This window comes from Protopterus annectens, chromosome 7.part0 (genome assembly GCF_019279795.1).
Source record: "Protopterus annectens isolate FY-2018-M chromosome 7.part0, PAN1.0, whole genome shotgun sequence".
Taxonomy (NCBI): Eukaryota; Metazoa; Chordata; order Ceratodontiformes; family Protopteridae; genus Protopterus; species Protopterus annectens.
Genome location: NC_056739.1, coordinates 521,650,136 through 521,662,321, shown reverse-complemented (window position 1 = coordinate 521,662,321; position 12,186 = coordinate 521,650,136). Strand labels below are relative to the sequence as shown.

The window sequence follows — 12,186 nt, the reverse complement described above, 5'->3', positions numbered from 1 at the left end:
AACTGCTCATATGTCCGGTTATGCATGCCTATGTCATTTACCCTCCGGACAACATCTTGCCACAGTGCAGTACACTCATGCTGGTCTTGGCTGATTCTCGAGAATAGTAGGCTGTAGTGCTGAATCAGACAGCTGGTAATAATGTCATTTTCAGCACTACTATAGCTAGGATTATGATGGTGGGCCATGATCCCTGGAAGACAAAGAAAAAATATGTCTGAGCAAGTCATATGGCACACTTAACATTATACAGTACAGATATCACTGAACTGCCATATATAGCAACCTATTAGCTGACTGAGGTTAAACACTTTCAATACCACTTATCAGTGCTCACCCCACAACTGCTTGAAAGTGCCTGGCACGCTCTATATAATAAACCATGTTCTGCACAGCAACAAAATAAAATCACTATATAAGACTATACAACAGTACATGGCACACTGTATGCGACACAATGCACCACCTAGCCAGAGAAGGTATAGATCAAGTGAATGCATAAAGAAATATGTCATCCATCGCAATGTTTGTAAAGTCCAGTTACAGTATTACCATTATACCACACAACTTGCTGATGGCAAACCCATGGCCAAAATATGTGCACGATTGTTAATATAGGTGGCATACTGCTGTAGTAAACTATAAATGTTGCTAGATACGCAATTATATCTTGTAACACACATATGACAGAGGACATGTTACAGGCATACCCACACACACATCAGACATAATTACAAAACACAAAGGTATGGCAACCCAGATAAGCTTTATGTGTGCACCATACAGTACTGTGTGTCAGTACTTATAAAACCTTAAGCCTGAGGAATGTAATCTGTGAGGACTACAGGGACCACACAAAACAGTGGTTCGAAGCAATGTGGACATACACCATACGTTGCTGTTTAGGCCTACAGCTTCAAGTAGTTCTACAGTTCATACAGAATTTGGATTCAGCATCAGTACCAATCAATAAGCATACATGTAGCGATTTAGCCTCCAATGACACACCCCAGTTAACACCAAGGGACTACATCAGACTGTATGCCATAGTGCTTTATCTGCCTAGCAACAGCATACACAGCTTTTGCTGGGATCAAAGCAAGGACACGTAATACCATGACAGAAACAGTTTCCCACTGAGCTATCCCACAAATACACATCTTTGACACATTCACCAACACATTGACCATCACACTCAGTCAACTTTACATAGAATCTATTGCAACAAGTAGATGTGGGTGTGCATGACTATATATGACTCTCTCTCTCTCTCTCTCTCTCTCTATATATATATATATATATATATATATATATATATACATACATATACACATCCATTGGTATACATATACATATAGGCACATATACAGTCCACCTTTCATGGTGGGAATATCAATTATACAAAGGATGTGAGGTATACAGTAATGTAATAATATCGCACAGTCTTGTGAGAAATACATTGAAAGTGTTCTCAGCCCAGGTAGCTTTAGCAGGCCTCACTGGCTGCAACATTGCAAACTGAACAAAACACACACAGTGTTTAACCACCACATGTCATATACCAGCACTGTATGCTGTCTTGTTTGTCACACACTAAAACCTACATATAGATATGCACATAACAACTTTCACCAACATATATATGTCCACCCTTCACAAACAGTTGCAATATGTCCCTTGCTCTATGCCCATATACAGATGTTAATATATATGACACATATATATATCTCCGTATGTGTGTGCCATACACACACAAGGTCCACACTGTTGTAAGTCCCTGGATCTCACAGCTGAACTCTTGGGCCTTGCTGCAACATGAACAGGTGTCACATGTGAACACACAGTAACATTATAGGGGGTATATATAGCTACAAATGCTAGATTAGCATACTAGCCTGGTACAGCAGTTGCCAATGCTAAGCTAAACATTAATATGACTATCATGCATGTGTTACTCTGTCGCAACCATGTTTATATAAATGTTTGCCCTAATCCCCCAAACAGCCATTGTCCACACTACTGTACAGAACACAGATAACATGGATCAGATGTTTGACATTTAATGCTGAGCTACATATTTCACAGTTATGTCCCACTGCACACAGCTACACACTGAATTGTCCATGGCAGTAGTTAAGCAGGACATCTCTGCATAGATATGTACTGCTGCCACATATGAATGGTTCACATTATGTAGAGTACTCTTCAAAAACATCTACTACTTGCCAGTAAATACATATCTGTTACATACCTTTCCTTTGTATGAGTTTGTATGATTTATTTTCCATTTTCCTTTTGCTTTTCACTGTCTCTGTATCTGTCTCTCTCTCTGTCTCTCTCTCTCAGTCTCTGCAATAGAGTGATTGAGTTTGTGGGCAGCAATTACAGCCTGCTTTTATAGGTATTTGCGCATGTGCATGTGATGGCCTCTGAACCAATTGGTGGCCACCATTTGCAAATTGCATGCAGCCTGCTGTGTGGTAATTGCAGTAATCACTGTCATAGCAACCCAGTGCTATAAATTGCTAACTCAGGTAGGTGTAGCCCTTTCAGCTTTCCAAAATGGGGATCATGCTTGTTTGCTGTGGACATCATTGTTTAAGTCAGAAGGTTGGTATAGTTCTTATATCTGAAGCCAGGGGTGTAGCCAATGATTTGAATTTTGTACTCAGACCTGAACGTTGCTGATTCCAGTACACACTTATCAGTGTAGAATTGTACTCACCCCTCCAAATGCTAACACAAGATACATGGGAGTATGTACTTTCTTTTCTAATTATACAATTAACTGCTATACAAAAGTAGTTATTGAGATGTATCCTTTGGCACATGAACTGTTTGTGAACTGCTATACTGTGAATATTAATTTACTCACTTCTGAACAGTTTGTACATTTTTAGTGTTAACATTAGCACAGGCTGCTCAAGAAAACTGGACAAATTTCAGTACTGAGTATGCCTACCTACATCCTTGGTAGACACATAGGTATATTGTACATTTGGGTAGGGGTGCAGAAGTACAGAGAGCATTATGTATTATTGTATGAATTTTATCTTGCTGGACTTAAAGGGTTGCTGTGTACCTGTTAGTTTATCAAGGCAAGTAGTCTGTCTGCGTAGCTCCCAACTGTGGACCTATCCAGATGGTAGCCAGAGGTTAGCCTGCTATTCGTTGTCTGTGCACCACACCGGTCTTTTCATCACTGGAACATTGGCATTGTCACAGTTGGTTGCTACCAGTACATGGCTCCTACATAAGTCGAATGACTATTTGGAATATAACAGTAGTCACCCGGGTTACACAAAGAGACATTTTATAAAAGGGCAGATGGTGAGGCTTGCCAGAATGTGTTCAAGTCAAGAGATTTGTAAGAGGGAAATGGCTACCTTGGTGAACCTCTTTATAGAAAGAGGCTACCCGACACAAATGCTATACCCCATATGTGAGGAAGTTATGAATGAATGGGGAAAAAGATTTAAACCTTTATTAAGAACAACAACTGAACCTATAGGGGAACCCTGAGGTCTTGAACAGAGACAACAATTATAGCCAAGCATTGGTTTTAATATTTGGTGAGCTGAGTAAGGAAATTAAACAGAGAGTGAGAAGGAATTGGGTCATGTTTAAAAGTACGGACAACCTTATGGATTTTATAGGTAAAGAACCTGTGTTTGTATTTATAACTAATTATTATTTAAAATTTTTATTGGAGCACCCTATTCATTCAAGTGGTCTACCAAGAGGGACCAGGAACTGTGGATCATGTGCCTACTGTCCGTACATTTTGGGTGTTGAGTACATAGAAATAGGGTCCCCAAGGAGGAAAGTTACATTGAAAAGGTGTTCTTGTGGATCTAAGGGGTTAGTGTATGTGGCAGTTTGTCAGAACTTTCAAAAGTTCTATGTAGGCAAAACTGAAAGGGCTCTCTATAGGAGGATATATGAACACCTCTACACTATTAGACGTGAAGATGAGAACAATGCCCTATATGGGCACTTGAAGGGGAACGTACTATGTAAAACTTTTCACTTTGGAATTTTAGGAATTCTAGGAAGTGACTTAAGGGGTGGGAATTGGAAGAACAGACTTGAGAGGGAAGAGTTAATGTGGCAGTTTAGACTAAATTCCACCAACCCCCCTGGTATAAATGAGACATGTAGTATCATGCCAATATTGACGTACAAGGCATTAAAGCTTTAGAAGACATTTTTTTAATCAAAAAAAGATTTTTACATAAGACATTTAATATATAAAACCTGAATTGTAGCTTTGTAACATTGTATTATTGCACATTTAAATATTTGGAAGTGTTCTTATATATTTTTATGTCATTAATAAGATGGTTTTGAATTAATTTAGAAGCATTTTTAACTGTTACCCTTACAAGGACTTCCTCACATTTTGGCTCTTAATTGCCAATCAACTTTAATTGTTCACCAGGGACTATTTAAGTATGGTATTGATGCATTTTAATTTGTTCTGAAGAAGTCTTGGGTTACAAGATGAAAGCACGCTTGACTACTGGTTTGGATTATTGTAATAAATCAATTTTTTATCTACTTTGGAGGTTGCTGCTACACTTTTTTCCTACTATTTCCACAGGAATTGCTTTGTCTGTTCATTTCATAAATTTAAGAACAGTGAAAATACCAGGGTGCTGTCATTCTTATATTTGTTTATGATATTTATGAAATTGAGGAGAGCTGTGGTAGGATTATGGTGAGGTCTAAGCCATACTGTTTTTGGAGAGAAGGTTGTTAGAGTTAATGTACTGCAGAAATTACATATAGATGCATGTTTCTAGTATTTTTTGACAGAGGGAGTGGAATAACAGTAGATCAAAGAGATGGAAAAGTCTGTTGATGTGTCATCTTTGTGGAGGGGTATTATATATGATTGTTTTCCAAATGGATGGGACATATCTTTCAAATATGGATTGTTTTATCTGTGTTGGTACAGGAAAGGTACAGCATCCGCGGATATTTTTACGTGTTATGGTGGACGGTGACCGGCAGCTAAAGCACTTGTATTTAGTTTCAGCACATGTTTTTTTTTATAGTAGAAATGGAGACTGGGAGGAATGAGAATGAATGAATGTGACTGTTTAGGACAGGATGGGGAGAGAGAGGAAGGTCAACTGTATTTACTAGTAATCAGCAATAATACTGTCCATCTGTATAGAGTAAGAGTTGAATTGATATGGTGTTGAATCAGTAGTGTTAGAAGTAGGAGGAGGAGGTGGGGTGGTGGTTTGGGAAGGATGTATTAGTTTATTACATGATGACAAAAAAGTCTTTCATTTGTTTGATGTTTATACTGGAGGTTGGAATAATTGCTCTTTTTCAACATTTTAGTGTGGTCCTTTGCAAGCATTCTGAGATGTCTAAACATATAAAACGTATTTTGTGGTCTGCTTTTATACCATTCTTTCCAGGCTTTGTCTCGTTGAAGCTTCATGTTGTTTAACAGCTTTAGTTACCTATAGTGCAGGGTATGATTTAATTATTTTCTAGTCATATAGGGGCTAGGCTGTTCAGAATATTTATAGAAATGTTATTGATATGTCAGATGGCAACAGCAGGTGACACGGATTGTAATTATATTGGGTTATAGTATTAATAGAGGTATCTTTGTTAAAGTTTGTTGTATTTTATATTTGTTTACAAATTAAGTTTTTGGATTGGGTACTGTAGTTTCTTACTACATATGTTGGAGGTTGGTCAGTTACTGTGTCTGCTAGACATCAACATTTTTGAAATATGTTTGGTTTATTGATAAGAATCCAGTATAAAGTTGAGTGTTTGTAAGACTTTTTATTGATTATAGTGTTGAAGGTTATTACCTTTTCAAAGCCACATAACTTAATCAGTTCTTAGGGAATGTCATTGTTGATCATCTGCCAGTCACTGTTCAGGCTGCCTAGTGTGACAGTTTTTTTTTGTTGTTATTGTTGTTGAATTTGGTGAAAGTAGAGGACATCTTTTGCTTTTGAAATTCTGTTGCTAGATGGAATATATATAACTGAGACACACAGGCATGTTCTGTTGTTGATTCTGAGGAGTGATATCAGGAGTTCAACTAAGTTAAATATTGGCATCTGTAAGGAGAATGTAATTATTTCTAACCAGTTTTTGTACATAATGGCAAATTTACCAGCACAATTGTTTTTTTTTCCTCTTCAAGTCTGAGTATATTAAATTCAGAGAGAATGACTTTATTATTTAATATATCTTTCTTTTATCAGATTTCAGTATAACTAGCATATCAGGAGAGTAATGTGTAAGATTGTTCTGAATTTTGTTAGATAATCTTCTAACACTCATGCTTTTAGTATAGGTTTTACAACAATTTTTGCTGGTGAGGACTTTGACTTGATGTATCTGTAGTTGAAGAGGTCAAAGGAAATAGAATGGTAAGAGGTAAGGTGAATTGAAGTGGGAGATCTGAGGTGACTTATGGTGTGGCAAATGTAGGTTATTATGGATAATATTTATTCATAAGAGAGAGATATGAAGTGGCTTAGTGAAGAGTACCAAATAGCATATTGGAAACATTATACAAACAAGCTGGATAAAAACAAAAACAACAGGAGACAAACTGATAATAAGCAGGTCCTAGAATCCGAGGTAGAATGCAGTTTTAAATGTAAAAAGATTTATTATCAACTTGAACGCTTTTCGTCACCAATAATATGATAACTTCATCAGAAATGAACACCAAATAAATACAATGGTTTAAAATACAAAAACCAAGTCAACACATGTTAAAAAACAACCAATCAATGAGATGTTTCATTTAAAGAAATAACCCATTTTAGAAACTGTGTATCCCATAGTAACAATACACAACTCAATAAAACCCACTCAGGTACCTGGGATTTAAAAATAATAATAAAGTACTAATAAAGTAGATAAGCAAAGACACTACCATAAGTATACTGTCTGTCTATAAAATATTTATATATATATAAAAATGTATGTTAAAACCAGCTTGCTGTAATATATATAAAAATATATAATATATGTAAACTTTTAACTCGTGAAATCTTTCACCTAGTTAAACTCTTTAATTTTAACAGATTTCTGATGAAGTTACCATATTACTGGTGACGAAAAGCATTCAAGTTGATAATAAATCTTTTTACGTTTAAAACTGCATTCTACCTTGGATTCTAGGACCTGCTTATTATCAGTTTGTCTCATACTGGAAACATTGTCAGTAGCTGTGCTAGAGTTAAATTAGAATTAGTCTGCATTATACGAGGGGAGATTGATAAGATGACTGGAGGAAGGAGTTTTACTAAAGATTTGCTTAGTGTACTGCTAGAGAGTGGGCCCAGAAGCAGTGCATGAAGTGCAGAGCAGTATGGGAAGGAAAGTAGATGCCTTGAATGATGTTAAATATTAGTCTACTGTTGGGAATGAGCAGAAAGAAGAGTAATTCTGTGAGAGTGATAAATAGTTTGGGGAGATAAAAGGATTGGTTGTCACAGCTGAGAGGTGGAGATTAGTATAATGCTGGAGTAAGGTGGGGTGAGTGGAATCTTAGGCTAGGGTAGGTGAGCTAAATGAAATCAAGCATTTTCTTTACAAACAGTTTACCGGCATCTTTGGGCCATTGGCATGGAAACACAAAGTCAAGTAGGTTTTCTGTCCGTTACTGAAAGCAAACACTGGTGAAATGGGGGCAATGTAATCTAATGGTGACATGAAAAGTCAGTGAACAATTAGGCCAGGGGTCCATAGAGTAAAAGGACTAGTTCCTTTGTGAGTGGGGTTGCACCCACTGTCCAGGACAGAACAGGAAATATCTGACTGTTTTACATTAATATGCACCTAGTTCTTCATGTAAAAGTTGTTTACAGTACACAATAACAAATAATCTCAGTCGGTAGCTACTCCCAGGTACAGTCTTGCAGTTCAAGATGGAGAGATGCAGAGTACATAATGCTTGAGTGATAGTGGACACAATTTCATACGCCTGGACTCTGAAAGGAAAGAAAAAGAGAAAACAGCACAGTATCAAATATTATGTGGATATGATAAAAGTAAAGCAAAGGAAGCTAGCTTTTTCCTAGAGTTGCAGGACAAAACGTAATGAAGGAAGGTAAGAGAAGCTAAGGTATTTTAGGACTTGAGAGAAGTCAATAAGGTTTACGAAAGTTCAGACAAAATAGTTTTAACTGGAGGTGTACGGATGTAGAACCACAATGATAAATTGTGTAGGGCTGTAATGAGCCAGTTATCAGATCATATAATGATGTTACTATGCAAGTTATAAAACAATCACTTAATAAGCATACATCAAATTAATGTGTGTTTTAAAAAAATCTGCGTATATCAAATAATCAAAACATGAAATTACATATGTGAATCACATAGTTGCACAGTCTCAATTCATGTAAGGCTACTCAAACTACAATAAAAAAACAATAGAGATACAAAACACTGCCAGGCCATTTTCATTGGTCAAGAGACTCATAGAGCAAACTGAAATATAATATCACATGACAGGAAGGTGGCGATTGAGTGGATGTGGGGAGGCAACAGAGGGGAGCTTTAGGACTGTAGTCTAATTCATTGATGTTGGCTAAAACAGGGGATTGTGGTGTGAAATTACCCACAATTCAGCATGGACTTTAAGCCTAAGCTGTTTTGTAACCCAAAGAGGGAGGCCATTTACTTCAAAAAAGTATATAGCTATTACTGAGCTGTTAGCATAGAAACTAAAAGTCAAACACATTTTGTTTCACCTACTGATAATAGACATCAGGAAGCAAGGGAAAGGAAGTAACTAATTTAGACAGTATAGTCCAATGATCATGCAAATCCACGGTGACCATTTAGGTCAGTAATCCTTAGAGTTTAAGGACCAGTCCCTTGGCAGATGTCATAGCCACTGTCTAGCAGAGAGAAGGAAATATCTGACTACTTTTACTTTATCTTTTGTGAAACCTGCTTTTATATTGTACAGTAATCAGTAATGCCAGTAGATAACTACTCACAGATAAAACTTTTGCATTGGTCCTGTTTTCCTTGGTATAATGTGTGGTGGAGTACCTGCTGTTTGAGTGGCAGATGACACAATTTGAGGTCCATGTTATATTTCACTATAACAAATAATATTAGCAGGCTGCTGCACACAAGTACAGCCTTTGAATATGACCAGTTGTCTCACTATCACTCTACCCATTATCGTAGATATTGCTGAGAGGTGATCTGTGTCTCGCCTACAAGGCAATCTCGGACCCTGCCCTACTAGAGATGCTCCATATCTGTAAGTCTCACACCTTGCATATTACCTGCTCAAAAGACCTGAATCTAATATGTGACATCAACAAAACCTGCTGGAAAGACAGGTTTGTCTCCCAGAGACTGCCCTGTCTCTGGACTAGACTTCCCATACCTGTCAAACAGAATTCCTCACTGACCCATTTCAAGCACAACCTTGCTGAGTGGATGAGAAACCACAACTTTGAAAACCTCTAGAAAACTGTTTTAAGTCTTTAATAAAGTCATAATTCCTGGAGTGTGTCTGTGTCATTTTCTTTGATATGTTGTTGTACTCTTGCATTATAGAAATAGTACTGTTGTATTAAGCGCTGTTAACACACAGTTGGGTAGGCCCATATAAAGTGGATGAAGGGAGTGCCAGTAGCTTTTAAGCATATTTTCAGTCCTCAACTGTTGGTTCATGCCCAGCATGTACAGGTTAATCTGGCACATGAGTAGCTTGGTATTGTGTTCCTCAGAAATGTCATTGTGCTGGCAGAAATGTAGGGAGCTGTTAACATATAACTGATAATTTAACCTAAACATATCTAGATAAGTATAGGAAAGGAGAGCTGTCAGTGTACCATCTCAGCAGTAGTGTGTCTGAGCAACTCACAAAATATGTAGCAGTAACATCTGCATCCTGGACAGTTTGTATGTCAGATACAGCCCATGTACATAAAGATGTAGCAAAACCCATTTCACAATTTAAGGACAATTGGGTAGTGTAATAATACATGTAGGGGACATATAACTGCAGTTAATATGAATGTAGTGTAAACTAGAAGGATATATAAGTTGTTAATGGAGCTATCATTTTCCACCCAACTCTATGTGCATAAAAAAAATTCAATTCCACACCTCAGTGGGTATATCTAATCTCAAAACATTTGTTGGAACATATGTCCTATTGGTTTATAAATATCTGCATTTATTTTGATGCATGTGCACTGTTCAAATACCACAATATTGGTGGCCTGTTGCCATCAGTTAAACCTGCCTGCTGTTGTAATATCCACTGTTGTTCTATATATGCATGTGTAATGCTTGCTGTTCAACTGTTGGAACTCTGGTGTGTTGGGTTAATGGGAATACTTCTGCATGCTGTTACAACTAATTTGGAATGCTGTTGACTGTTACTAACCCATATGTTCATTAAATCCTGCTAAACATAGAATGTATGGGAAGGCTGGTCCCAGTGGACCCACATGTCCCACCTCAGCTGGTGATGGCACCTGGCACCAGCAGGTCCGGTTCCCAGTCTGGGACCTCCTTCTCCATTGGCCCTGTGCCACCTTCAGGTGGAAGCGCTGCAGGGGATGGGGCTCATCCCCCCGTGCAAGCGTGGGCGGACGAGGGCCAGCTATCACCCTCTGAACAGTCCAGGCTGTGGTGCATAGGGAGATTGAGTATTCAGTCGCTGATCCTCTATGCCAGCTCGAGGCAAGAGTGGCGCGATTCACAGGTGAGCCTGCCCCTCATACACAGCCCCCAGCACAGCCACCCTCTAGGCTGTGAAGGTGCAGTGGTGACTGCCCATGGGTGGGGATCTCAGTTCCACTGTTGCCATCTGTGGGCTCATGGGCTTGCAATTTCCAAACATCCTTCCCCATCAGTGGTGTTCACCCACCACATGTGTCATATTCCACCCCTGTATACTTCTTGTTTGTCTTGTCTGTTTACCTCCCCAATCTACCTCCCCAAATATACTTACTTCCCCTACCCCACATTCCACTCTCACCTGACAAAAAAAAAAGGGCAATCTGCTCCCAAAAAAAAATTACGCCCCATACATAGCTGCCCATTTTGAACACATGTCTGCTGGACACATAAACTGATATTTAATTGGCAGTACAAAATACTTTGTTGTCCTCACCCCTCTCGCAGGGGTTGAAGGTTTCCTATTTCCCACCAAATTTATTGCATATGCACAGCTGTTGCTGTTAAAGAAATGGGCAGCTATGGACCTTCCCTACACCCGTCCTGCACATCCCGAGCTGTTTTCCCTACTGTCTTTCCCTCTTTGCGCCCTTTGTTCACCACTTTCCTATCTCCCCATTTTCTTTTCCTTCAAAGAAATGAGTGCAGGAGTTAACAGGAGTAAGCACTTTTAAGCAGTAGTTAGCGGGTTTGCGCGAGTGTGTGCTTGTGCGCGCTTAGCTAAGCATTGCTAAGCATCACGCAAACCCACACAAACCTGCTTACAACTGCTTCAAAGTGCCTCAGTCACTCTGTATGTCAGGGCCCTTGTTCTGCTCAGCAGCAAAATAAAACACCTCTGTCAGTCTCGAACCCCGGACCTTGTACACACTAGACTGCATGAAGTACCACTAAGCCATAAAACAAGTTGGTGCTGAAATAAATATATCATGCATCAGAATGAGTGAATGCAAAGGAAAAATAGGAATGCCATAACACAAATCTTGTTCTGTGGATCTTTACCAGCAGTTGTTGTGGAATTGCATTACATGACTGTGATAAGAGAACCAGCCATTCTAGCAGGAAATAATGTTACAGCAGCACTTTACAACCCCCACATAGTATCATAGCAGGACAATCCCCACCCAAATGTACAAAATACCTGTGTGTTCAAGGTCCAGTAAGGATGTAGGTAGGCATAATCAGTACTGGAATTGTCCAGTTTTCATGAGCATCCTGTGATAATGTCAACAAAAGAAAAAGCACAAACTGTGCAGAAGTGAGTACATTAATATCCACAGTATAGCAGTTCCCAAACAGTTCATGTGCCAAATAAAAACATCTCAATAACTATGTATGTATGGCAGCTAATTGTATAAGTAGAAAAGAAACTACATACACCCATGTATCTTGTGTTAGCATTTGTAGGAGTGAGTACAATTCTACACTGTCAACTGTGTACTGGAAGTGGCAACATTCAGGTCTGAGTACAAC

The 12,186-nt window shown here is 38.5% G+C and overlaps 1 protein-coding gene across 1 annotated transcript in view; it reads left to right on the top strand.

Annotated features, from left to right (window-relative positions):
• Nucleotides 1–7,353, top strand: part of LOC122806012 (olfactory receptor class A-like protein 1) — a 32,989-nt gene extending 25,636 nt beyond the window's left edge. The window contains exon 2 of the mRNA XM_044076253.1: nucleotides 7,177–7,353. Coding sequence (XP_043932188.1) covers nucleotides 7,177–7,353 — 177 coding nt within the window. The remainder of the gene's footprint in view (nucleotides 1–7,176) is intronic.
• Nucleotides 7,354–12,186: the final 4,833 nt, after the last annotated feature.